Source organism: Podarcis melisellensis, assembly GCF_964234715.1.
Source record: "Podarcis melisellensis genome assembly, chromosome: 12".
NCBI lineage: Eukaryota > Metazoa > Chordata > Lepidosauria > Squamata > Lacertidae > Podarcis > Podarcis melisellensis.
Window position 1 is genome coordinate 33,680,793 of NC_138544.1, and position 27,236 is coordinate 33,708,028.

A 27,236-nucleotide genomic window follows, 5' to 3' on the forward strand; every position below is an offset into this window, starting at 1 on the left:
TTACTCCTAGGTAACTGTGCGTAGGACTGCAGCCTTAGGCTACAATCCTCTGTCCATTGGACTTCTGAGTAGATATGTGGTACCACTATCTATGCCACATATGTCTGCTATTATGGCAATTTGCTACTTAATGCTCTATGCAGACAGTTCCCTTTGCTGCTTGACACATTCCCTTATAGGATAAAGCTGTTAGGTGTCTCATTTTTCCTAAGCCTTTAGTTTAAGCCAACAAATGTTTGTACATCTTTGTTAATGCACGGGGCCAGTGATTCATATTAAGTTCACTAGAGGTCCATTTGTATCTCTGCATGTATTAAGCTACAGAAAATGTTTTATGTTTTTGGAGACATTTTCCTCCATTGAGAATTCTCTAAAAGTATCTTGCATTTGTTCCCACTGCCATGTTTCCATTTTTATGCAAATAGTTGGATCAAAGTACTTTTGATATCAGAAGATAAATATGCCAGGTAAAATTGAAGATATGCAAGGTGAAATGTGGTTTCATTGTGAGAACCTTTTGTAAATTGCTTGAGGAGCCTCTTGGGGCTGCAAAGTGGGGTGTAAATATTCTAAATAAAGAGACTAATGTCAGGCTTCTGGCAGTAAATGGCACTTTAGGAAGGCAATTATTTCTGGATATATGTAAAAAAAATAATCTAAAAGACCTTCTCCAGATGACCTATTTATTAGCAATCATCCTGATTTACTTGCATAGAGTTTACACAGCAGTTAGATTGCTTCCAGTATTTATTGAGCATTCACCTTCATTTACTTTTGGGGTGTTTATACATCTTCCTATCAGTCCCTGGCATCTCCAGTTAAAAAGATCAGGTAGTGCGGTGAGGTGGATCACTTTGCCCTGAGAGCCAGCCAGTGGGCCAGATCTTTAACTCTCCCACCCACTTGTGAGTGAAGTTTGACAGGTTGGTGAGACCACCCTCCTGCCAATTAGCTGATGCCATTATGTCATGGTTGTTGAGGCTTGCAAAGTGCTGTACAAGGGACCTGGCACAGGGCTTTGGAGCTGCCACCAATCAGCACCTCATATCATCATACAGGGACCCCAAGGTCTCCTGCAACCTCCTGAAGTTCAGCAGTCTCTACTAAAGCATCCATGACAGGTGGTCACCCAACCTCTGCTTAAAAACTGTCAAGGAAGGAAAGTCCACCACCTCTTTTGGGAGTCAATTCCATTGTCAAACAGCTCTTACTGTCAGAAAGTTCTTGATGTTTAGTCAGAATCTGCTTTCTTATAACTTGAATCCATTGGTTTGGGTTCTACCCTCTGGAGCAGGAGAAAACAAGCTTGCTCCATCCTCCATGTGACAGCCCTTTAGATATTTGAAGATGGCTATCGTATCTCATCCCAGTCTCCCCTTTACTAGGCTAAACATACCCAATTCCCTCAAACATTCCTCATAAGGCTGGGTTTCCAGACCCTTTATGATCCCACATTTGATACCACGTAGGGCAGATGGAGGCCTAGCAGGCCTCATGAGACCCACATGCTAGAGGTTCTCCACCACTGCCCTAGAGAGCAACTGCAATCAGAGTAGACAATACAGGGCTAGATGGAGTAATAGTCTGACTAGATATATCATGTAGCTTCCTGGGTTTCTAAGACATAGCTTTGTTCTTTTTCCATATTTTATTTATTTGATTTTCTGATAGCATTCCACATCAACAAAGCATCAACAAAAATGATACAACAAAGAGAAATCTTTCCTTTCAAAGATTTTAAATAATCGACAAAAAAATCAGAAAACATTCATTGACTTCTCCTCTTCTTCTATGGTTCCCTTTAGCCCCTCTTTTCATCATGTTTTGTTAGTTCACCTTGTCTATTGTGACCACTTTTATATACTTTATTGATGTCTTACTCTGCTGAAAAAGTTACCATCCTGCTAGGTAAATTGTTTGCTTATAGTTCTTTTCCATATATTCTGTAAATAGTATCCAGTCTTCTTTATATCTTAGATCGTTTTGATTTCTTATTCTAGTGGTCATCCCTGCTAACTCTGCACATTCTAACAGTTTAATATGCCAGTCTTCTTTTCTTGGCACTTTATCTGTTTTCCATTTTGGTGCTAATAATACACAGCCGGCCGTTGTAGCATATAGAAACAAATTGCTTTCTCTTTTGGAAACTTCTGTAGTTTTTAGCCCTAACAGTAGTGCTACTGGGTTTTTAACAAAAGATTTTTAAAACATATTTTAAGTTCAGTATAAATCATTTCCCAATAATTTTTAATTATGCTACATGACCACCACATGTCGTAGAAGCTTCCTTCTGTTGTTTTACACTTCTAACAGTTACCTTTTATTGATTTTGACATTTTTGCTAATCTGTTGGGTATCAGATACCACCTATGCTGCACCTTCATAAACTTTTCTCTTAACGTATAACATGCCGTAAATCTTATATTTACTTTCCACAGTTGTTCCCATAGTATAAAATCTATATTGTGTCCAACGTCCCTAGCCCAACTTATCATCGTAGATTTTACTGTTTCCTCCATAGTTTCCCACTCAAGTAATAAATTATACATTTTTGACAATATTTAGGCATTGGATCGTAATATCCTCAAACTGTGAGGTCTTTCCAGCAAAAACTGTATATTTTGTCTAATTTAAATTTTGCCCTTAACTGGTAATAACTTAACCAATCTGTCATTTGGGCTTTTATCTCATATTCTTTCAGTTTGTATTCCTCCCCAATGAGATTTAGAAGATCTCTATATGTACTCTAGTTTGTTTCTGTGTTAATGTTTTTCTTTCTAATAGGTTTTTTATATTTTTCCCAAACTGTATAGAGGTTTTTTCTGATTATATGGTTTGAGAAGCTCATATATATAATTGCCTTTCCATACCATAGGCATGCATGCCATCCAAATAAAATGTAATCATCAATTTAAAATTTGAGACATAGCTTTGTTAATCCACAAAGAAGAGCCTAAAGCTCAGAGCTTGTTATAAATTTCAGGCAAATATGATGGACTGCATCATTTCTCTGTTCCCACCCCTGCCAAAGAAGAGCAGTAATGCATTGGTCAATTGATATACATTACCTTGAGTGAGCGTTGGACAGTCTTTCAGCCCAACCTACCTCACAGGGTTGTTGTGAGGATAAAATGGGTATCGGGAGAACCATACAAACCACTTTGAACTCCTTAGAGGAAAGAAATGGAAATGTAAGAAATTAAATAAAACAACGATAGGAATGGCAGGTAGACATTGATAACAATTATTACAATTAGTATAAACAAAAAAAAATACAATTAGTATGTCACTGTAGCTCAATTCTAATGGAGTTTTTTGTACAAAGAGGTGAGAATGAGAGGACAGAGAGAAAGCACTGCAGTTTGTTCTGTTAAATTGCAAAGAGAAATTCCTGTGTAATTTATGGAACAAAAGACAAAATTGATTTTTCTGTATTACCTGAGGGTGCAGCTGAAATGAGTACACAGACGAGAAAGGAAAAGGATAGTGCTGTAAAGACAGAAATATGTACTTCCGTTTTTGTTTGTTTTTACTAGGTAAATGTTCACTTTTTCCCAATTGAAATTCAGCAGGAAACATTTGTTACACTGCCTCACAATGCCTTTGAGAACAGTTTTTTTTTAAAAAACCCTTTTCTCGTAGCAAGGCTGAATCCTAGGCCCATGAAAATAAACTAGAGATCTCAGTCTGAACTGCGTTTTTACTTCAGTGATTTAAAAACACTGTGGTGTTCTCCCTCCCCACCACCAACCCAACACTGGATGTAGCTGAAGCCAAACATCTTGCAAGGAGCTTGTTGCAATTTCTAAAGGGCAGCCAGGGCCACCTCAAATACCTGAATAATTCAGGTGTGAATTTCTGACATAGTGCTGACCTGCAGTCTATTGGCAGAAACCTTCAGCAGACAGGGCTGAGATGTGACCTTACTCTATCTTGAGAAATAGACAGGCATCTATAATAGATCACGGTGCACCTAGATTTTCCTCAGAGAAAGATAAAAAGAAGTTAAAGGTAATTGAAATTGATAGCATTTGTTGAAGGTTTTCAGACCAAGCTAGCCACAGCTAAGTCCTACCATGACCATTTGTTCCACTGAACAAATATGTACCAGTTTGGATATCCTGATCAGTGGAAGAGGTCTTGTTGGTAGTGCCACAGCCGTCAGGGATCTGTGGGGAGTGTCGCAGCCCTCATCTGCAGGGGAGGCAGTAAAAGAGCTTTCTCTGTGGCAGCCCCAAAGCAGTAAACTCCTTCCCCCATCGAGGTGCATGTGGCTATCTCTGTCCAGATAAGGGTGCAACTGGACCACCAGCCAAAGTTGATGGAAAGCACTCAGTAACCTGAGCCAAGCAACAGCAGAGGATCCAGGAATGCCCTCAAATTTCATACTCACTCCTTTAAGGGAAGTGGGTAACCCCATCTATCCGGTGTAGGGAACCACCCACTAACAGGGCCTGAGTCTTATCTGGATTGAGCTTCAGTTTGTTGACTCTTGTCTAGTTCATTACCAAAACAAGACAAGGGTCCAACACATCCACTGCCTCATCTGTAGATGAAAAGGAGAAGTAGAGCTGTGTGTCACCAGCATATTGCTGACCACATATTCCAAAACTCTGGATAAACCCACTCACTGGCTTCATGTAGATGTTAAACAGCATAGGGGGTAAAATAGAACCCAGAGGAACCACACATTGAAGTTTCCACCACAAAACAGGGCCACCTGCCCCCAACTCAGACAGTCACTCCAGACGGGCCCATAGCCAATGGTATTGAAAGCCACTGAGAGGTTGAGGAGTATTAACAGGGACACATTCCCCCCGCCCCAGCTCTCTCCCAACTGAGGTTGTCGTACTGGGTGATCACAGCAGTTTCTGTGCCAAAAGTGGACCTAAACTCCAATTGAAATGCATCTAGAAAACCAGTTTCCTCTTAGAGCGCCTGGAGCCATGCATCTCTTTTAAGCGACTAGGTGTGGAGAGCTTTAAGACAGTACCTGCTCTCCTGCTCTCAAAAAAAGGGGCTTTGAAGTTTGCCTGACTTCATTAATGCTTGTTAATTTGGCTAGGATTACAATGTAAAATGCACTGTGCCTAGAATACTACGGTTCCTTCGATTCTAACCTCTAGGTAGTCTGACACTTAATTTTTAAAGCAAGCGTAATTAAACACCTCATGCAGGAGGCTAGTCTTGACTTAATTGACTTTTGACACTTAATTACATGCATGAATCTAACTATCACAGGCACTAGCATGATCTGAAAGTTAGACGGTCTTTCACCCCCAAATTCATAACACATTTTTAGTTGTCCACCTTGCAAATGGTGTTTTTAGTTCCTTTATTAAAATAGTTGAATGGTTTGTTGACTATTCTTTTCTTATGGGATCTTAGTTTATGTAACCTGCCCAGCAGCCTTAGGGTGAAGAAGAAAATAAAGTTAGTCCTGACTAGTTTAAGGAACGTTGTTTTCCATTGGACACAACTCACGTTGCCTGGATCAGAGCCTTTTTCTTACTATTATTTTTCCATATACCTTCTGCTCACATTCATTTGTTTGATGAGCTTCATACAGATATATTTTCATCCTGCTCTTCAAAGTCCCCAAGTCAGAAAAGATCTCCAGCCATGCTGTTCTCAGCAAAAGCATTCTCTTGTCTCTGTGGCACGTCAGATAAGCTGAGCAAACCCTTATCACTCTCCCACTGCTTCTGAGAGCTATTTTGATCTGTCCCCATTTGCAGTAAAGTGACTCCAGCTGAGAATTTAGGTTCAGCCAGAGAGCGGGAATTGGGGGGGGGGGATTCCCACAAGACTTTCTGCTAATTATACATACCCTTCTCTGTTGTCACATCCTCTCTACAAAGGGAATTGCATTAATTAACTGCTCTTATCGCTCTTAACTGGAGGGAAGTTTTTCAACTTCTTTATCTTATCTGACACGCCATCCTTTTTATTTTGTAATTCTGAGTTTTCCATCCTTGTTGTAATATTTCTGCTAAATATAAAAAACGTTGCCCCTCGCATATTTTTTTTTAATTACATAAAATATACCAGATCACTTTAGGCTTCTATCACATTAAAAAAATATATCTTCTAAAACGTTTGTCACCTTGGCAGTTCTATTCTGAGTCCTTGGCATGGGTGGGTAACCCTGTAGCCTTCCAAATGTTGTTGGGTGCTAGTCCTAGCCGCCATGGCCAGTGGTCAGGGATGATGGGAGTTGTAGTCCTGTAGCAAATAAAAGGCCATAGGTTTTCCACCCCTGTTTTACTGCAATGCTGTGCAAATGAGACTTTACTAGGTTTTTTAGAACATTGCTAATAACATTACCCCAGGCTTCTCTGGTTCCATTTCCAGCTCCTTTTGATATTACTTGCAGATTTAATACACACTACACCCTAGCTAAGAATAACTTGAGCTGTACTAGAACCAACCTAAAACTGTCTAGAAGACTGTTGAAATAGATCAATGAGAAAAAGCGAATTGAAATCTATTTGCCCTTTATTTCAGTGCAAGGGTTAAGCATATATTAGGGTTGTTTTGGGTTACAGTTTGCAAAGAAAAGCAACTAAAAAGTGTGATATAATGGACAATGATGATAATAATAATAATAATCAATTCTCTTGAGTAGCATTAGAAAGGAAATGTTAAACAATCCCTCAGAGTGAAATTAGAAAAAGTGTAATATTTTTATATTCTTTTGAAAAGTGCCACACTGAGTCTTTTAGCACGACAGGCCATTATTTGAATCCATATAGAGGATATATATATATATTTGAAGCCGGGTTGGTAATGAGGCCTGACTCAGCAGGAATTTGCTGTTCCCCAATTACAATTACTTTTGATCTGTTTTAGTGAATCCTTTGCAAGGCAAAGTTTAAAAGATAGTCCCTTTTATATCCCAGTTAGCATTCGTTAGCCTTCACACAATCCACTTGTATTTGAATGCAAAGATTTAGTGTTCACATAGAAGTTAAAGTATAGAAAATTGCTATAAGATTTCTGCCAGCGAATAGCTGGTCGCAACCCTCACCTCTTGTGAATGACATCTGCCTGGCCATATAGGAATCCAGGGGATGGGGTCTTAACTTCTCTGCTGGGCAAAGAATCAGACTGACAAAACTGCAAACAGTTATTAGATTTTCTACTCCTACTTTCCCCTCATTCCTCTTCGCTTTGTTTCCTCTTCCTCTTGGTTCAATCTTCATACTGCCATATCTTGTGGTAGTGAGGAGCTCTTAGATTCATTGCTCCAGCTTAGGTTGGCACCCGGCTATGCCCCTACTTGGGTGTGGATAACAAGTCTTCGGTGGTCTTGTGTTCCAGGAAACCCACAAATTGCTACAATGCATTTTACATGGAACTGCCTTTAGAACGGTTCAGAAACTGCAGCTGTGGCAGAATACTGTGGTCAGAAGGCTAAGAGGGATGAGACAGTCTGAGCGTCCACCTGCATTGGTTTCTGATCATTTTCTTGGCCCAATTCAAAGTGCTGGTTTTAACTGATAGGCCTTACATGGCTCAAGACCCCAATACCTCTCTTCCTGTATGAGCCTGTATGGTTCTAATGTCATCTTCAGAGGCCTTCCTCCAAGTTCACCCACAGGTAGAAGTAGTCTGATCAGTTTTAGTGGTGATTGTGTTGACGGTGCTTGGAGTGGGGAGTGGTTCTGATGCTTGTGATAATTATTTTTAGAGGTTAGGCTGAGTCTCTCTTTCACACACACATACACACATTTAACTGTTTGTTACTGGGCTGTATTAGGTGTTTTTTGTGTAACTAATGAATGAATGAATGAATGAATAATAGCAGCATCAATTTATAAAATTTTATCCCATTCAGGGTGGCACACATGACGTTATCCCATTCTAACCTCACAATAACTCTGTGGGGTAAACTGGAGAAAGCGACTTACCATTAAGTTACCGCTGGGAGTCTACCTACTACAACACAGTGGTGAAAGTCAAAGGTCAAATTACACATTACATGTCCTGCCTTATAGATTTCCTCTCCTTTTTAAATGAAAAGCAGCTAGTGGAGATTGCAGTCAGGAGCACAGGATGGGTGTCTGAAAAGAACATTACTTACTTTTGCCAGCCAACTCTTCCCCCACCCTCAGAATCACCCAAGCTGTTTCCTTCCACTACTACCCTCCAAGAAGAAAGACACAGAACCCCATATCTTTACTTGAGGAGGGTTATTGTGAGAAAATAAGAAGAACTTGCTGGATCAGGCCAATGGCCCATGTAGTCCAGCATCCTTTTTCTAACAGTGGCCAACCACAAGCAGAACCTGAGCACAAGACCATTGGTCCTTTCAGTGGCTTCCAGCAGCTGGTGTTCAGAAGCATTATAGTCTCCAACCATGGAGGCAGAACATAGTTGTAATGGCTAGTAACCATGGTAGTAGAGAAGACAATAGCCAGCAGAAAACTGATTGAGTAACCCACCCCACCAGGGATCTGCCCTCCTTCTGCTATAGGAATCTCTCTTATTTCCTCCATATTACCAGCAGCTCTGCATGGCGATAAGATCTTTGCTGTTCATCTGCTGTCACTAAATGAGTCACAGAATTTAGGAAACAATCTGGCAGGCAGAAACCTAGAAGCTTAAGTGGATTTCAGGAATCTGTAAATCTACATTTAAGCTCTGTCAGTAAGCACAATATGTGATCAGTGTTTTAAAGATCAGCACGCTTAATAAGGCAAGGGCAGACTGACCTGGCTTCTATAGTGTTTGCCATTGTGTTTCTTCTGGCATCTTGATGGAGAAGGTATTTTCTTCCAATTTATCATCATTAGTCTCTCCATTTGCATTGGACTTAATTTCCCTCTTCCATTAGGCTTGTATGCTAAGGGAACATCGTTCAAAGTAGCCTTCTGGAATCTTATCCAGTTTTGAACATTCACCCAAAAAATATAGCGATTACCATTAATGTTTTGTGGAGACTGAGTCTCTTGGGGGGGAGTGTTGTTTGGAGTGTAGTAACTGTTAAAATAGATTTTGACACTGATCCACCATTTCTGTACTGTGTTGACATACTAAACTCTCCTTTTCATCAGCCTTGGGTGCTGATAACTGCTGGATATGATTTCTGCTTCTTGTCGTTAGAATAAGAAGTACTGGTCATCTATAGCAAGAGGATCCAGTTGATAATGTTAAAAACTAGTAGCCTCGTACAGTGCTGCTTGGGAATTCTAAGAATCCAAAAAATCAGCACATTTTTTAAATCAGTGGTTAAAGATCAAGCAGTTTTGAAAGGTTTAGCCAGCCCCCTTGATTCAAAATGGTGTCCATTTGTACCCAAACACAGAGGAAAACCTCTCTGATCTCAGGAATCGAATCATCACCTTTTATAGACAAATTATTTTGCCCTCTTCAGGCATTATAGAACCCTGACTACATAGAAGGCGCAGAACTTTTAAGTAGGGGTGAGAGGAATCTGTCCAAGACAGGGCTCTTGTGTTCTTACGATGTAGATTGCATAGGCATGTACTATTCTAATTCGGCCTGTAGCTTTTTGGATAATGTTGTGAATGGCTGTAAAGACCCGCGACACACTGGTCACATCCATACCATATATTTAAAGCATATGACTTGCCTCCAAGAATCCTGGGAACTGTAGTTTGTTGGTGCTGCTGGAAATTACAGCTCTGTGGTGGGTAAACTACAGATCCCAGGATTCTTTGGGGGAAGCCATGTGCTTTAAATGTATGGTGTGGATGCGACCACTGGGGGGGGGGGTTGGAGGTGTTTAACATGGATAAAAAGTAAATGAAATCATCACTCTTGGGAGGAGTCCTCAACTTACACTTTGCTAACTGAAATAGGTTTTAGTGAACAGCTCAAAATCTGAAAACAGGTAATGATGGGTATAATACGTTCTGACAGAAAACTGATTTAAAGCTGCACTGTTGAGCCTTGTGTTATTTTGGAAAAGGTCTGTTGCTTATTTATTAGAATCTATGGACACTTGGAATTTAAGCATGCTGTCCTAGAGCGCTGATCTAATAAGCAGAGGGAGCTTAGCGATCCAAACCCAACGCAAACTCATTTAAGACTGAATTATATTGTCTGCGGAAAATCTCCTGATGTCTTATGATCTGAAATCAAATGACAAATGTAATAAAATGATGAGCCATTTTCAATACTAACAGACAGCGGAGCAAATTTTTCAGCAGTTGTCCATCAACATAGCTCAGTTGCTAGAGCATGAGGCTCTTAATCTCAGGGATGTGTGTTTGAACCCCACATTGGGAAAAATATTCCTGCATTGCAGGGGGTTGGACTTAGATGACCCTCCTGGTCCCTTCCAACTCCACTTCTCTATGATTCTATGATTTACTAGAACTTTAGCACTGTTGAATTTTGAGACAGGGGCATGTGAATGTTGAGGGCTCTAACAGATGTCTCATGTAACAGCTCTTTGCAGCTTACCTGTGATTTCTAGCCTGGTCTACATACGCAGTAGAACGAAGTGAGATTTCTGGCATAGCAGAATAGTCTGACTGTGGGGGATTGCCTTTCTTTGTTTGTTATTGCTCTCCCATATAACAAGCTTCATCCAGTTAAGAACTAGCATGACAAGGGAAAAGGTTCTGTCCCAGCTTATTTCCTGCCGCATTAGTTTTCTGATTGTAGAGTGTCTTGTTAGAGTAATGGAGCATTCTTTTTTCCCCTTTTTAAAAAGTGATTCTCCGTCCATAAATTGAAATAAATACAGTCCATTCTACCACCTTAAAACTTTTCCACTGCATTTCCACCTCACTTTGCTGCATAGTGCAGACAAGTCCCAAAACCCATTGGAACACAGAAGTAACGTTTATAGACTTAAGTGGATTTGCAGGGAACCAGTGCATCTTGTCATGTTGTTTTTCGGCATACTAGATACATAAGTAGTGCTGGATTGGCTCTGTGCCAAGCAAAATTCATTCAGGATTCTGCTTTTCCTACACTTGATTCCTCTAAGTTTACCACTTAGACACTTCTTCACATCCCTAGAGCCGCATAATAACATTATACTGCACCCAGTGGTGGTGGTTGGAAGGCATCTAGGACAGGGCTGGCCCAAGACATTTTGGCACTTGTGGCGAGCCACAAAATGGTACCTCCCTTCCTGCTAGGGAAGAAGGGTAAGTGAAGATCTACATCAGTAACAAGGGAGGAATAAATAGCTACCTTGGGATTTGCTGCCCCTGTGGATCCTGCCACCCGAGGCTGCTGCCCCACCTTGCCTCACGGGTGGGCCACCCCTGATCTTGGAGCACCACTAAGCTATACTGCCTAGCCCACCATGAAGTCCTGGCTCTGCTCACATCACTCCCTTTTGCTGAATAGCAATGATGCAGCAGCTACTACATCTCACCCTAAATGCTTATACGCAATTCAACAACTCACAGGGTTTATGTAGGATGTACAGGGCGAGTCCTTTAAGAGAGACCCCATGGATACAGAGTACACATGTTCCACGGGGCCTCTTTTAAAAGACACACCCTGTATAATTGCAGCATATCTTCATTGCAACTTCCTTGTTCCTCTGGGCTGTTAGAAGAAGACATCTTCTGCTGAAATATAGGTGGGTGAATGAGTGAATGAGTGAATGAGTGAGTGAGTGAGTGAGTGAGTGAGTGAGTGAGTCATAGCAGCAGCAGGCTCTGACACTGAGAAGACTGGAAATGAGTTCCTTTAGCTATTGATCTTCCTCAAACTCGGCCCTCCAGATGTTTTTGGCCTACAACTCCGATGATCCCTAGCTAGCAGGACCAGTGGTCAGGGATGATGGGAACTGTAGTCTCAAAACATCTGGAGGGCTGAGGTTGAGGAAGCCTGATCTTGAGGGCTGCCTCTACAGGTACTTGGAAGCTTATTAGTACATAGTGGCTGACTGAGAGAGGCTAATTAATTAAAATGAAATTCCTTTTAAACCACTTCAGCATGAATGAAAAATTCCGTAAATATTTGCAAGTGAAGACTGATGTTTACCATGTCCTCAACACTATTTCTTTCAACGCAGTTCATCTTGATGTATTGCTAGGTCTGAACTCTTCATTCTAATATTTTCTAATATATTTTCAAATTGATGAGACGCGACTCTAAGCGCTAGCCAGATGCATCCCTCATGCCCTGTCTAATAGCTTTCCCAAAGCTATTACACATCAAGAGACTAAGCTTCTCAGAAAGCCATAAATAACTCAGAAGATGGATGCAGAATTTAAATCAGAAAACAAACTGCAATCGCTGCATGTGACCGAGAGAATGGAAATACAGAAGACATGTAGGAACATGGGGCAACATAATGAAATTAAGTGTCCTAAAAGCTCACAGTGTCTGGACACTGAACCGTATGACTGGAAAAGGCCGTCACATTGAGCTCTGATCAGCAATAAATACATCAGCCTCCAACAGATGACACCATGGAATCTAAACAACTCTGTATCACAAGCAGAGAGCATATCTTCCTAAAGGACATTCGGATTAAGTCCTTCTGAATGACATATAACAGTAAATTAAGCCACAAGCAAAGAACCCCAGGATTAGAAATAATTCAGATTTTAGGAAAATTTTCTTCTTTTTCCACCCATTTTTTTAAAACTGATTTGGCTCAGATTACAATGGAGCTGCAGGCCAGTCGGCAGAAATTTAATAGGATCTCCTTTAAGAGACACTTTAGGATAGTCATATGTGACCCAACTCTACAGAGACCCCCAGTCTGGTATAGTGGTTAAGGTGTTTGACTAGAAATCTAGTAGAGATCTGGGTTCAAATCCCCATTTGGCCTCACTGCATGACGTCTTAGTGTACCTCAGCCCAATCCACTTCACCGCGTTGTTCTGACGACCTGCTTCAGGAGAAGCAGGGGAAATGCTTTTGAATAAGCAGTACAACCCAACTCCACAGAGAAAGCCAGTGTTGTATAGTGGTTAAAATGTTGGATTGGGAATATAGAGATCTGGGTTCAAATTCAGTCTCACTGCATTACTAGTTTAGTCAGTCTGCCTCGGTGCAGCCCACCTCACTAGGTTGTTGTGAGGGCAACATCTATGCCACTCTGTGCCCATTGGAGGAACAATGAGATGAAATAGAAATAGCAGTAACTCCTTAGCTCTTTGGGATGCTCACATGCTGTACCTCTCAGACAAGCTGGACTCCTCCAGATAACTCCCTCTTTCTCTATTTCCACTGCTTCATTCAACTCTGCTCTCATGGCTGCATTCAATTATTGTTGCAAAAGGCTTTATCCATGCGGAAAAAGTAACACTGGGGCTTCAGTAGCTAGCTTTCTTTTGCAATCTTGTTTTATCAAGAGCAAAGGACAAGTTGACAAAGGCGTCAAAGTATATCAGAAGTGGCCTTTTGCAGTTCTTGAATTACTGAGGGCACCTGCTCTCAATACCTTTTGCAGTGGTCCTCTTAGCTACTGTTCTTAGAAAGCTATCAAGTGGCATGATTTTGGATAAAACCTGAGGAAGTCAAGGGCCCAGAGTCCCATAATTGAGAACCGACCTGTTGTTGATTGCTGAGTCTCAATGCCACTTTTTGGGTGAAAGTGCTCTATTTACTACATATGCAGTGTCCGGATGGATGTGTGTGTCTCTAAAAACATTATCTTTAAGAAAGAAAGATGCAGACATTTTGATAAGATCAGATGACCTGCATAGGGTACTTCATATGGTATATACACTTTACGTTGTTTCTTTTTGACCACTTGCCATATCCCAGCTGGCATCCATTTGGCCTGCCCCATGGTACTGTTTTCAGAACCAGAAGTTTCCTAGTAGCACTAGGTGATGTTGCTATATCCCCTGCCTTACATTGCAAAGAGAGATTAAGAGAGAGATGGGGCCTAAATCATTTGACAGGTGGTTCTCCGCATCTGTGTATGGTGGCCATGTGTCCTTTACAGAGGACAGTCCTATATGGAGGGCTGTCTAAGAACAGTCCTCTATTTGAAGATGACTTCTAGTTGAAGAACTGTCTGGTTTAAATATAAAGAAGAGAGAGCAGGGGCATTGAAATTGACAATCGATATCACCGTGGTGAACATTCTGAGACGGCACGTAGGTTACCTGGTCTTCCTCATTATGGTAACGTGCATTTGTGTTTAAATGATAGCCATTCTTTATAAACTTGCTTCTATACATATTAAACCAACATACATAAATTGTATACAAATTTGTGCCCTCTTTTTGTTCTCTTTTGCTCCCCCCCCCTTTGGTGATATATAAGTGGCCACCCTAATCTGTGCTCAATAGGTTCATGGAATGAACAAACACATTTTTAGATAATTGCATGTCTTCTTAGGCCCAAATTTTCTCTTGTAATGATTTTGGGAGCAGCTGGCTGTCAGTCAAATAGAAGAAACTAAAGTTATCTACCGACAGGCACTGCCGAGTTCACAGAGGCTGTTTATTGGCAGTTTTGAGAGACAGATATGTTTTGGTTTGATAAAGTCCCATCATGACTGAAGAGCAGTATGTACAGAGCTCTGTGTGTCTGTCAGTCACCGCAATGCTCAACAGGCTGTGATCAATAAGAACGTGAAGAGGGTGTCTTGAACACCAGCTGAGAGACTCATTCAGTATACAAAGGACAAGTCATAGAACATATTGACCCATGCTTTAGGAAAACAGTCTGGGGAAGCTTTAGGGACCTTACATTTTGGCTGGTACATAACATGCAGATATTTGCTTTCTTCTTACATGCAATTCTTTTGTCTCAGTGCTTCATTTGTGAAAAGTAGGTTTTCATGGCTCATATCAGCTTGGAAGTTTCAGGCTGAGAATGCCCATCCAGCCTTATTCCAAAATGTATAGAGCCTGATTATTGATGCACTTTCCCCCATACTCAGTTTCCCCTACTTCATATTTTAAACAGGAATCCTGAGGTCTCATGAGAGTTTCCTTTTGATAACTAGTCCATTTCTCCAAAACAGTCATACGTAACTTTGGAAATCAATTCTAGCTTTTAGAAGCAGAGCACCACTTAATGTTTATAATTACAAGAGGAAGGATCAGGAAAGCCAGGTTAACGTGACCTTTGAAGGATCCAGCTAGCATCTCTCCAGGAACTTAGCTGGCCTCTAGGTCTACTTATTTGTTAGCTCTGCAGAACTTCAGAGTGAAGGAAAAGAATTCTAAAGTGTGAGTTGTTGGTAGTAGCTTTTGGAATTTTGGCTCATTGTGCCTGATGCCTGGTGATTTAGGAGGTCCATGTACTCAATATATCTGATTTATTTGTAGCTCACAGTCTGTGGCAGCTGTTGAAAGATTCCAACAAACACTAGGCATGGAAAATCCTTTTGGATCTTAGCACCGATATTTTTGTTTGCTTGCTTACCTATGGCATTCATATGGTTGTCTGTCTACAGTTTAATGCTTTTCTGTTTGTCTGACAGGTAAGCTGCAAAGTGCTTCAGTTTTTTCACCAATACATGATGGGCTGTAACTACTTCTGGATGCTTTGTGAAGGCATTTATCTTCATACTCTCATTGTGGTGGCAGTATTTGCTGAAGAGCAGCGTCTGCACTGGTATTACCTCTTGGGTTGGGGTATGTGGCATTTCCTCTCCTTCCTGTTCTTTACTTTCTTCTGTTCTTCTGTCTTCTGGTTTCCAGTGGCTGGAAGTGTGAGGGCCCCTAGACCAGCTGGTGACGAAGGGAGCAAGGTGTTTTTTTTCTGTTAAGTATTAGGCAGTGCTCCTGATGAATCATTAAACATAGTACTGATATTCTACTTTGAAAAATATTTGTTTTAAGAGGAGACATAAGACACTTACAAATTTACCGGTACAAAAGCCCCCCACAGAAATTAGAAGTTAAGGCACCTGGGCTTAAAAGTCTGTGTCCTTTAAGCAGGACCTTTATGCACACTACAGTTTGAAAGTTTGTGCTTGCATAAAATCATTAATTTGTTTATATAATAATATTATTATTATTTTACAATATATTTACAAATATATAAATGCACACACACACCTACAGATAAACACATAGAAAAAGGAAGGGAAATGCTAAAGCCAGGTCTTGTCTATTGTTAATCGCAGTGTTCCTAGCAGTGATTATAGTTCAACAATACATTGCGTTTTATTGCACCAACAAATAAATGCCATTTATCAATAAAGCAGTTGCTAACTTATCTTCTTTTCCTTACTCCAGAAGGGTTTTCTTCTTGCAGTCTGCATACTTTATAACCATGATCACTCAGTGTGCAGAAGCAGTGAGCTGGCCAGAAATATAGGGGCCCCTGAGAAATAATCACGCCTGGTTGGAAGCATGAGGAGCAATGATTCCCTTGTCCTTTTTAAATGATCCCTGCATGCTATTCCCAGAAATGGTGCCTAGGATGGGTTGAGGTGGGAACAGTGGTATTCAGGGAAAGCCTTTGCATTAGATGAATTGCTTTTTAGACAGATTGTCAGAAGAATAATCTCCTAGAGGTTACCACAGCTTCCAGCTATAGTAACTCCCTCCCATAGCATGTTACGCCCCACATGAACCAACTGGAATCAGCTTAGCAAAATGGCCTCTCACGTTAGAGCAAATAGATTGTGCATCTCAGTAAGTGGGCCAAATTGCATAGTATGCCCAAAATATTTATTTTGACATTGGGTCCGATACATTTGACTAAAAACCTTGAGACAGTAGCTGGCTTAATCTTGTATTTGGTGGCTTAATCTTGTATTGTGGTAATATGCCAACCCTGCGTGTATTTTAACATGAATCAATATCCATGAGAATGCTAATTGGGAGAAGACTAAATGAACTATCTGAATTTTATTAAGGAGAGCTGTTAAAAATGCAAAACTGATTCCTGCCATACTTCCATGGCAGACAAACCATTGCCTATTTTGCCTTTGTCATACTGACAGCTTTGCACATTACAATTTCACTTCAGTAGATGTAAAACCACTCAGGTGGAGCAAGAAAGCAAGAGTTATCAGTGTTGTCTGAGGCTGAAATTAGAACTGCTTGCAAGAAGAATGGTCTTGTTTTTATTCAAGCAATCTGAATACAGATTGTTTCCATAAAACTTTCAAACGTCGCTCCAATATCATCAGCAGTAATGACATATCACAGACATTAACATACCAGAATGCTGATGTTTGGATAAGTTTTGAAATCATTTGCAAGCCTTCACCCAAAATCCACATAACTCAACTACATATTGGTTTTTTATTGAAAGCACATTCTAGTTTTGAAATGTTTATACACTAACAAAAACAAAGTGTAAAAAAGTTACGCTGGCCGTGGTTTTTTGAAATGTGAAATTAGACTCCAGTCCTTTTTATGCTTACCTAGGAGTAAGTCCAACTCATCTCAGAGTAGACGTGTATAAAATTGCACTCTCAGAATCATTTTCTGTCTTTATCCTCAAATCAGCCCAGTTACTGTTGCCAGTTCCGATGAATTTATTTTCAGTTACAGCAAAAAGAGAGCAGGGCTCATTGCTTAAACCTGAAGAATACGAGAAGGCATAGACTCAGCTGAGAAGTGATGCCAAACCATGGTTTAGCATTATGGGGACAAGCAAGCAGCAGCCTTGGATTCACACGCTCCCATCTCCTCCTCCTTTACAAATGACAGGAGGTGATTAAAAGCTTTGGCCTTCGATTTCGAAGGAACCAGAGTTTCTTGAGTCATGCAAGCCCAGGGACGGTGGTTTGTTCTGACTTGCTAGTTAAAACAAAGCAGGACCAAGCCAACTGTATTCATGTAAATAAAAGCCAAAGAACCCTGTTGAATCAAACCAAAACTCCATCTATTCCAGCATCCTATTCCCACAGTGGCCAACCAGATGCCTATGGAAAGCCTGCAATCAGGCCATTAGTCCAACAGCAGTCTCCTCTCTCCTATTCCCCAGTGGCTGCTTTTCAGAGGCAGACCACCCTCAGAACTGAAGCCATCATGATTAGTAGCTACTGATAGCACTGTCTCCCTAATTTGTCAAATCTCCTTTTAAAGCCATCTCAGTTGGTGGTCGACATCATCACTACATCTTGCAGTAGCAAATTCCATAGTCTTTGTGCTCTGTGATGAATGGCAGAAAACCTTAACAGCAACACTTTCTTCAAAGAACTAAAGTCCTATGAAGCACATGTATACTTGCAGCATTAGCCATTTGCCTTGGAAAACATTTGAGGCAGGGAGCATGCTTTCAAAGTGTAGAAGACTTTGGCAATCTACTTTATTGGCCTGAATATAAGCCGCACCTGAATATAAGCTGCACCTTTAAAATTGATGGGGGGGATACCTGAATTTAAGCCACTCCATTCCTTGCTGCTCCTGGCTGCACACTGGGCGGGGGGGGGGGAGCTGTGCTGTGTTTCCCCTTCCTCGCTCTCTCCCTTCCTGGCCTTGGGGGAGAGGATGGGGTACTACGAATGGGGCGGGCGCTGCTTTGCCGCGCTGTTTGCCCCATGCTCCTGGCTGCATACCATAAGGTCGCGAATATAAGCCACACTTTAACTATTCACAGTCGGAATTGGGGGGGGGGGAGTATAGGCTTATATTCAGGCCAATACGGTATTTAGAGGCACACGACTCTGAACATTATTATAGAAAAGAATAGCTCTTAAAATGAGTGACAGCAGTTTGCTTTAAAATGGCAGTGTTTTATTTTTTAAAAAACAGATGGAAATCAATAACCAAAGAAAGTATTCCATGCTCCACTACACCTCACCCCCAAATGTTAGTATAATCAATATCTGTAAGCAGTCCCTCCAACTGAATTCCCTGACATTTATTTATTTTTAGTTATTTCAGCATTTTTGGAGGCTTACCAGAGCAATGATTTGAGTGCAAAAACTTTTCGCTCCTTCAGACACCCTGAGCCTGCACTTAATTTGACAGGGGCAAGCTTGTCAGGGCAGTGTTAAAAGAAAAATGCTTTGGAAAAATAACTGTATGTATGTGCTTGTCAGCCTTAACTCCATGGCTTGCCTCAGCCAGCAGCGCTAACATCTCTCGCACTGACAAGGCATATTCATTACAAGACTCGCTTGTAAAGGTTCTTTCGTACAGCTAGAGTGAGAAATATATTTACAGTCAGTGGTCATGTTACCATGGCTGCATGCACAACATACATTTAAAGCACAAACAATGCTGGGAACTATAGTGTGCTGGGAATTGTAGCATGGTAAACCACATTTCCCAGGATTCTTTGGGGGAAGTCTCTTGCTGTGCCTCTCTCCTTTAGTAAGAACTAACAGGATCTGGAAAGCTGCAGGTTCCTCACACTTTAAGGCCTTCATATGTAGTAGCTGTCTTGTGGGAACATTCTTTATCACATAGCTGCTGCACTTTACACAGAGAGATAGGCTTGTTATTCCTTAATTCACATTTCTTTATGATTTTCATAAGGTTTTTTCAGCCTGACATAGATTGCATTACAAAAACTGAAATGTGATGCATATAATTATCCATTCTAGGGTTTCCTTTAGTGCCGGCATCAATTCATGCTGTGGCAAGAACCAAATACTTCAATGATAAGTAAGTATTGTGTTTGTTCTTTATAGTTTACTTCGCATTTCTTTATAAAAACAAAGCAATTTTGCTCTTTTAGTAAATGTTTTTTTCTCTCCTTCCAGCTGCTGGATTAGTGTGGACACTCACTTGCTGTATGTTGTTCATGGGCCTGTGATGGCAGCTTTATTGGTGAGAAAATCATTTGCTACTGCATTAAGAGCACTGTATTATTATTATTTTGCCTATTATTATTATTATTACTACTACTACTACCGTATTGGCCCAGGTATAAGCCGCACCTGCAATAAGTTGCACCTTTAAAATTAAAATTTGGTGGCCCCTTCGTTCCTTTGGGGGGGGGAGCCGAGCTGTTTTGCTGGCAGCGTGAGGTCACGAATATAAGCCGCACTTTAACTTTTCCCAGTCGGAAACTGGAAAAAAGTGTGGCTTATATTCAGGCCAATACGGTATCTAAATCCAAGTAAATGGTACTCAGAGTCGACCCACTGAAATTAATAGGCCTAAATTAGCTATGGCCATTAATTTCAGTTGGTCTGCTCTGAATCAGACTAACATTAGATACAACCTGTTATTTTTTCTAAAAAAAAATTATTAATGATTACAGTTATGACTTAGTATTTTTACCCCCCTTTTCTGCATGGCACCCAACACTGCTAATAGCAGTTTAGATTAATTAAATTTTAAAGTAACACGGTAATCGCGCCGGTCTCCCCAGGCTTGCGGATATCTGCCCGCACTGAGCGCGCCCCAAGCTTCGGGATGCAGGCAGCTCTCCGCAAGCCGCGGGAGAGCTACGCAACTTTGCGCAGCTCTCCCACGGCTTGCGGAGAGCTGCGCGAAGCTCAAAGCTTGGGGCGCGCTGAGCTCAGCTCTGCAAGCTGTGGGAGAGTTGCGCGACTTCGCGCCGGGCTCCCATGGCTTGCAGAGAGCTTCCTGAAGCCTGGAGAGTGAGAGGGGTCGGTGTGCACCAACCCCTCTCACTCTCCAGGCTTCAGCGAAAGCCTGCATTTGTCCGATAGGACGCACACACATTTCCCCTTCATTTTTGGAGGGGGAAAAGTGCATCCTATAGGGCGAAAAATACGGCACACATTTTTCTCAGCTTTTTCTTATGTGTTCTTCCTTCAGCTCCTTTTATTATCCTTGCAGCTTGATACGTCTTTGTTTTCTTGTTAATTGGCTCCGTGTGATCTTTTGAAGGAGCTGACTCATTATTTTGGGATATTTGTAGTTCCTGGTTGACTCCAGATACCTGGAAATCACGGGTGGCAGCAGGGAGCTTCTCAGTATGCCAGACATGGTTTCAGCAACATGATTGTATTGATTATGTGGTTATATATCTATATATCTATAGCATTAGGCCAACATATTTTAGCCCAGTGGTTTTTGGTCCTTTCAAATGATGCAAAAGTCATCTCAGAGACTGGATTAATATTCAGGAGGCAGGGAGAAACTAAGGAACTTCCAGTTGGGAGTGGATCTCTTACGTTTAAAGATGAAATTGTTATTTCCTCCCCCCCTTTTTTTTTTCATAACTAGAAGAGGGAGAAAGCTTTGTTGCTGCTTCAAGTAGCATATTGGCTGCCCTCAGGAACCCAGAAGTTTTCCTTCTGAAATTTAGGGAATAAGGCCCTGTGTGAACAACTCTATTTAATGTGTTTGTATGCCGTTTTTCATTACATCAAAATAACCTTAAAGAAATTTAACATAAGAATAAATAAACCACATCATTAAGGATCACATAACAAAATAGAAGTACAGTGGACGCTTGGGTTGTGAACACGATCCGTGTGGGATGCACGTTCACAACCCGGAACGTTCGCAACCTGGAGCGGCGCGTCTGCGCACGCACGGGTTTTGATTCGGCACTTCTGCGCATACGCGACTGCCGAAACCCGGAAGTAACTCGTTCTGGTACTTCCGGGTTTCGGCGGTTCGTAACCTGAAAAAACGCAACCTGAAGCATCTGTAACCTGAGGTATGACTGTAATAGTAAGATGTCAATAACAGAACACAGACATAAAATCAGCACTACAATACAAGACAGACACAAGGTTCAAAACCATCTAACCCAAGTCTCCAAAAGTGATAGAATTTTTTTAAAAAAAATTAATGTGCCAAAGTGTCTCACAACAGCATACCAAATGAACAATAAATATAACAGTTCAGAAAACATACTCCCTAAAAATAACCAGACTGAGTTGTACTCAGTGTGCCGCTAAGACTGAGGTTCCATCATTGAAAAGATTTCTCCTTGAGCAACACAATCTTGAGCAACACTACACTTCTGGTGTAGTGGTTAAGAGCGGTAGTCTCATAAACTGGGGGACCGGGTTCGCGTCTCCGCTCCTCCACATGCAGCTGCTGGGTGACCTTGGGCTAGTCGCACTTCTCGGAAGTCTCTCAGCCCCACTCACCCCACAGAGTGTTTGTTGTGGGGGAGGAAGGGAAAGGAGAATGTTAGCCGCTTTGAGACTCCTTAAAGGGAGTGAAAGGCAGGATATCAAATCCAAACTCTTCTTCTTCTTCTTCCCCCATCTCTTCCCCCAACACATCCACAAAATCTGTTCCAAAGATGATTTGGGGGTGGTGTGGGGCATGCAGGAGTGAGGAGAGGGAGGAAATCCCCTTGCGCTAGCGCTAAGAAGTGCACTAATGCAAAGCATTAGTAAGTTGAATACTGCCCAAAGTCAATAAATAGAGAAAGGAATTCTATACAGTATTATTTAAAACAATACAAAAAAAGCTAACCTAATTCAACAGCTTGGAACTGAAAAAGAGAAAGAATGGCGTCCAACACAGAAATAAAATGGTGGTATACAAAATGGCACACTATTCCCATAGGACCTTCCACAAAAGCTCACCACCCAAGCATAAGGCAGGAATGGCCAGCCTTAATACGGATTGTAGCGGCTACGGCCAAGCAAAGCTCTTGAACTGGCTACCACGAATCCTGAATCTGTTCCATGCCTGTGTACTGTTTCCTGCCTAGATTTTGATAGCAACTGTTTCTAATAGGATTGCAACTGGCAAGACTGGCCAAGTCAGACCATCTCTCTCAGCACAGTCTACACCAAATGGCAGGAGCTCTCCAGAGTTTCAGGCAGGGAATCTCTCCTGCTGAGGACTGAACCTGGGACCTTCTAGATGCAAAGCACCTTCCCCACAGCTTTATATATATAACCTGTGTAAGATCAGCATGTTGACACCCAGAAGATTCAAAACGGGATGACCTGGTATTTAGCTTTTGCCTGCAGACATGTGCATTATAAGCAGAAATACTCTGGCGATGAGTAAGGCGAAAATGGCGATGGAAGTAGCCTCAGTCTGTCTTCACAAAGTTAATTTAGCTTTCAGTTTTCCGACAGAGTTTTGATGCCTTTTTTTAAAAAATAAAACAATAATATATCTGGAGAAATAGTAGGTTGCTTATAGTAGTCAGGCTTCAATGACTCAATTCATTTACCCAGAATGGAAACGACACATGATCGTTTTCCGTGTAACGGTCTGTGAAAGAAGGCTGCTGTGCTTAATGCCATACCAAATTTTATCATCTGGATGGGAATACTTTGCATGCCCTCTGGCCTCTCGAGAACCACAACCAGCTCAAGATTTATTGCAGCAGTCTGATTTTTCCCCCCTCCGCTCTGGGATCCTAAAGACCAAGGTTGGCTGATGATGTGCAAACCTTTTCCTATTTCTGAACTCCACCACCACTACCCACAAGCTTTATGCTTTGGTTACTCTGCAAAGTAAAGCCCATCATCTTTTTTAAAAGGAACTCTAATCACTTTCAGAAAAGAAACGAAAGAAAGGGGAAAAAACAGGTGTGATGATTGCTGGCTTCAAATCGTCTCCTTTACTATCTGGCTTGCTCATTACAGCACTGCCTTTCCAAAAATACATTGGCTATGAGCTCAGAAGCCACTGAAGGAGAGATAATAGTACTTGGGCTCAAAGCAGACATGTATTTTCTTTTCTTAATTGGTGCAGTGTCTGTGTTGCTTCCAGAATCATATGATTTCGGCTTAAGCAATCTGAGGAACTGAGCTCACAAAACCAGTACAGGGCCCTGATTCAGGTTGTGATCCCAATGGGTATCTTCTGTTTGCCCCCTGAATGAACCATTTCCTGTAAAACTGCATACTTGGGAACAAATGGGGCAAGGGGATTTTCAGCAGGAAACCAGTACAGAGCCCCTGTCCAGACAAGGAGTGGATTCTGGATCAGGGTGGATCTGTGGTCTAAACCACTAAGCCTCTTGGGCTTGCTGATCGGAAGGTCGGCGGTTCGAATCCCCGTGATGAAGTGAGCTCCCGTTGCTCTGTCCCAGCTTCTGCCAACCTAGCAGTTTGAAAGCCTACCAACATGAGTAGATAAATAGGTACGCTCTGGTGGGAAGGTAAATGGCGTTTCCATGCGCTCTGGCTTCCATCATGGTGGTCTGTTGTGCCAGAAGTGGTTTAGTCATGCTGGCCACATGACCCAGAAAGCTGGCTCCCTCAGCCTGAAAGCAAGATGAGCACCACAACCCCATAGTCGCCTTTGACTGGCCTTCACCGTCCAGGGGTCCTTTACCATTACCTTATTACTGCTCACGTGCTTTGTCATCAAAATAAAGTAGACAGTTTAAGCACCTGTTTTTAAAACAAAAACAAACCAATAATTCTGCCTTTATACAGGGGCAGAGACCTTTTTGTCCATCTTGCTCAGTTCTCTCCACACCACTGGTCTTCAGCTGATGGGTTGGGACCCAGTGGATCACAGCCTGATCCAAGGTGGGTCACAGCAGGAGCACTACCACCAGTATATGGTAAAAGATTAAGAAATGAGTCTTCAAGTGCATATTTGGATTATGAGTGAGTCCTGAAAAAAATTGAAGATGCCTGATCTACATTAACCAACAGTGGGGTTTTTCCAAGATTTCAAATAGGGAGTCTTTCCCAGCCCTACCTGCAGATGCTGAGGATTGAACCTGGGCCTTCTGCATGCAAAACAGATGCTCTGTCACTGAGCTATAGCCCTTCCCCTAAAAGGCACTTAGGGACTAAATGTGTAGCTGTTCGAAAAGGAATTTTTGGTGCTGGGGGAGCAACCATCCCATGCCAAATAGCAGAGGGTAATTTTAGTTGGAACAATTACACCAGAAAGCTTGTGTCTTCCTTCCCATGAACTGTTGTCCTGATTCGCTCCAATTGCGCGCGCGCACACACCCACCCGCTAATTAATGTTAGAAAATGAAATTACTCAACTGCAAATTACATTTCTAGTGTCACAAGTAGTTTGGCCCTAAGGTGGCAGGTTTTTTTGAATAAGCACCAATTACGAGCATTCCTCAGCAACTTAAAGACTATAAAATTATAATCGCCCCCACAGCACACACACATGCCTAAGCATTGTTTCAGTGCTGAAAGGGGAAAAGGTGTACATTTGTTCTCTGGTTTCTATATATGTGTTTTAGTTTCTAATGTATCTGTGATTAAGTGCAGCACTTTTAGCAGAGAGCTTCAGAAAGACACTTCAGATAACATGGTGTGGAGCAGGGAAAGGAACATTTTTAAACAGTGTTATTTTCAAAAAAAAAATACAGAAAAAACAAGAACAATTTATTCCTTCTGAATATTGGAGAGGGTGTAATAGAGGAACAGACAGAGGGTGGCAAAGCACCTGTCTCTACATGGTTTTGTTCTCCAGATGTCTCTATTGCAGCCTTCCTCAGCCTTGTGCTCCCCAGATACTGTACCTAGAACTACAATTCCAGTCAACCCAGCTAGCATAGCCAGTGCACAGGTGTTATGGGATTTGTAGTCTGATGACTTCTGGAAGGCACCAGCATGTGCCTTGCCTCCTTACAGCCTTTGGCCTCTTTGACTGGGGACTATCCCCTGCTAAACACACCCAGTTGTTAGTTCTACGTTACCTGCATTTAGACAGTCAGCAACATTTTTCACCTTCATCTAACCAAGGAGGATTCATCCTGAACCAGATGCTATTGGCTATTCCCCAGTGATCAGTCGACAGTGATTAGGGAGCATCCAGTTCAGGGATGCCGATAATACAGTGGTGCCCCGCAAGACGAATGCCTCGCAAGACGGAAAACCCGCAAGACGAAAGGGTTTCCCGTTTGCGAGTTGCTTCGCAAGATGAATTTCCCTATGGGCTTGCTTCGCAAGAAGAAAGCCCATAGGGAAATCTCCGGGGACCTCTTTTAAATGCTGGCGGTAGGGAGCAAAGCCTTTCCCCCCCCCCTCCGGCCTTCAGAAGAGGTCCAGGAAGCCAGCGGGGGCCGAAAGGCTTTGCTCCCCACCGCCAGCATTTTAAAAGCGGTCCGGGATAGCAGGGAAGCGCTTCCCGCTATCCCGGACGGCTTTTGAAGGCAGATGGGGGGGAGCAAAAACTTTTGCCCCCCGCCGGCCTTCAGAAGAGGTCCTGGACCTCTTCTGAAAGCCGGCGGGGGGGGCAAAAGTCTTTGCTTCCCCCTGCCTGCCTTCCCGGGAGAGCGGAGAAACGCAGCGCGTTTCTCCGCTATCCCGGGCGGCTTTTGAAGGCAGGCGGGGGGGGAGCAAAGCCTTTCGGCCCCCGCCGGCCTTCCTGGACCTCTTCTGAAGGCCGGGGGGGGGGAAGGCTTTGCTCCCCGGACCTGGTCTGAAGGCGGTTTCCATAGGAACGTATTGATTGATTTTCAATGCATTCCTATGGGAAACCGTGCTTCGCAAGACGAAAAACTTGCAAGACGAAAAAACTTGCGGAACGAATTAATTTCGTCTTGCGAGGCACCACTATCTTACAGGTCATAAACCCAGTCTGATCCTGAGAATACAATTTGCGGAGTCCTAAAACATGTCACCTAGGAAACTGGACCATTGGTTCTTGTTATTTTCCCTTGCTCCCAGCTCTACTCTTATTATTTATTTTTACAAAGTTCCAGAGGGTCATCTTCATGTTTGATTCCATTTAATTTTACATATCAGTGATATGAGTTATGCACTGTTTTCATGTAATGCAATTTCAATTGATCTCGTTTCAAAATGTCTGTGGAAACAAAATATATGTGTGCGTGATATTTTAATGTTTTACAAGTTCTGTTGTTTTTTTTTGTAAATAGAATAAATCTAAAATGATGGTTGATTAATAAAGCATTTGTTCTTACAGGTCAATTTTTTCTTTTTGCTTAACATTGTGCGAGTTCTAGTAACCAAGCTAAGAGACACTCATCGCGCCGAGTCCAACATGTACATGAAAGCTGTCAGAGCCACTTTAATCCTTGTGCCCTTATTAGGAATTCAGTTTGTCATTATTCCATGGAGGCCAGAAAACAAGCTTGCAGGCGAAGTATATGATTACATCATGCATATATTAATGCATTACCAGGTATGGGTCTGGTAACACTATGGTTTTTATGTTGTGGTTGTTATTTTTTTAGTTAGGTATGTAAAGATGGGGGAGAAATTTGTTCGGATATCTACCCAATTTGCATTTGCTTGAACCGACATGTGAACTGAATCACAAGCATCCCTTTTCAATGTGTACTTCTCTGAATTTTGTGGTGCAGTTCACCAACCAAGGAATGCACACCGAGTATTAAGTCAAAGTGCACGCAAAAATACCTATCTTAGTGAAAACAACATACAGTGGTACCTCGGGTTACATACGCTTCAGGTTACAGACTCCACTAACTCAGAAATAGTGCTTCAGGTTAAGAACTTTGCTTCAGGATGAGAAAAGAAATCGTGCTCCGGCGGCAGCAGGAGGCCC

The 27,236-nt window shown here is 41.9% G+C and overlaps 1 protein-coding gene across 4 annotated transcripts in view; it reads left to right on the top strand.

Annotated features, from left to right (window-relative positions):
- The window catches only part of CALCR (calcitonin receptor), a 139,336-nt gene that overhangs the window by 92,720 nt on the left and 19,380 nt on the right, over nucleotides 1-27,236 (top strand). For 3 of the 4 annotated variants that reach the window (XM_081931249.1, XM_081931248.1, XM_081931250.1), the window contains exons 8-11: nucleotides 15,392-15,545; nucleotides 19,424-19,484; nucleotides 19,583-19,649; nucleotides 26,634-26,852. In XM_081931249.1, coding sequence (XP_081787375.1) covers nucleotides 15,392-15,545; nucleotides 19,424-19,484; nucleotides 19,583-19,649; nucleotides 26,634-26,852 — 501 coding nt within the window. The remainder of the gene's footprint in view (nucleotides 1-15,391; nucleotides 15,546-19,423; nucleotides 19,485-19,582; nucleotides 19,650-26,633; nucleotides 26,853-27,236) is intronic. The other variant, XM_081931251.1, reaches the window with a different exon arrangement.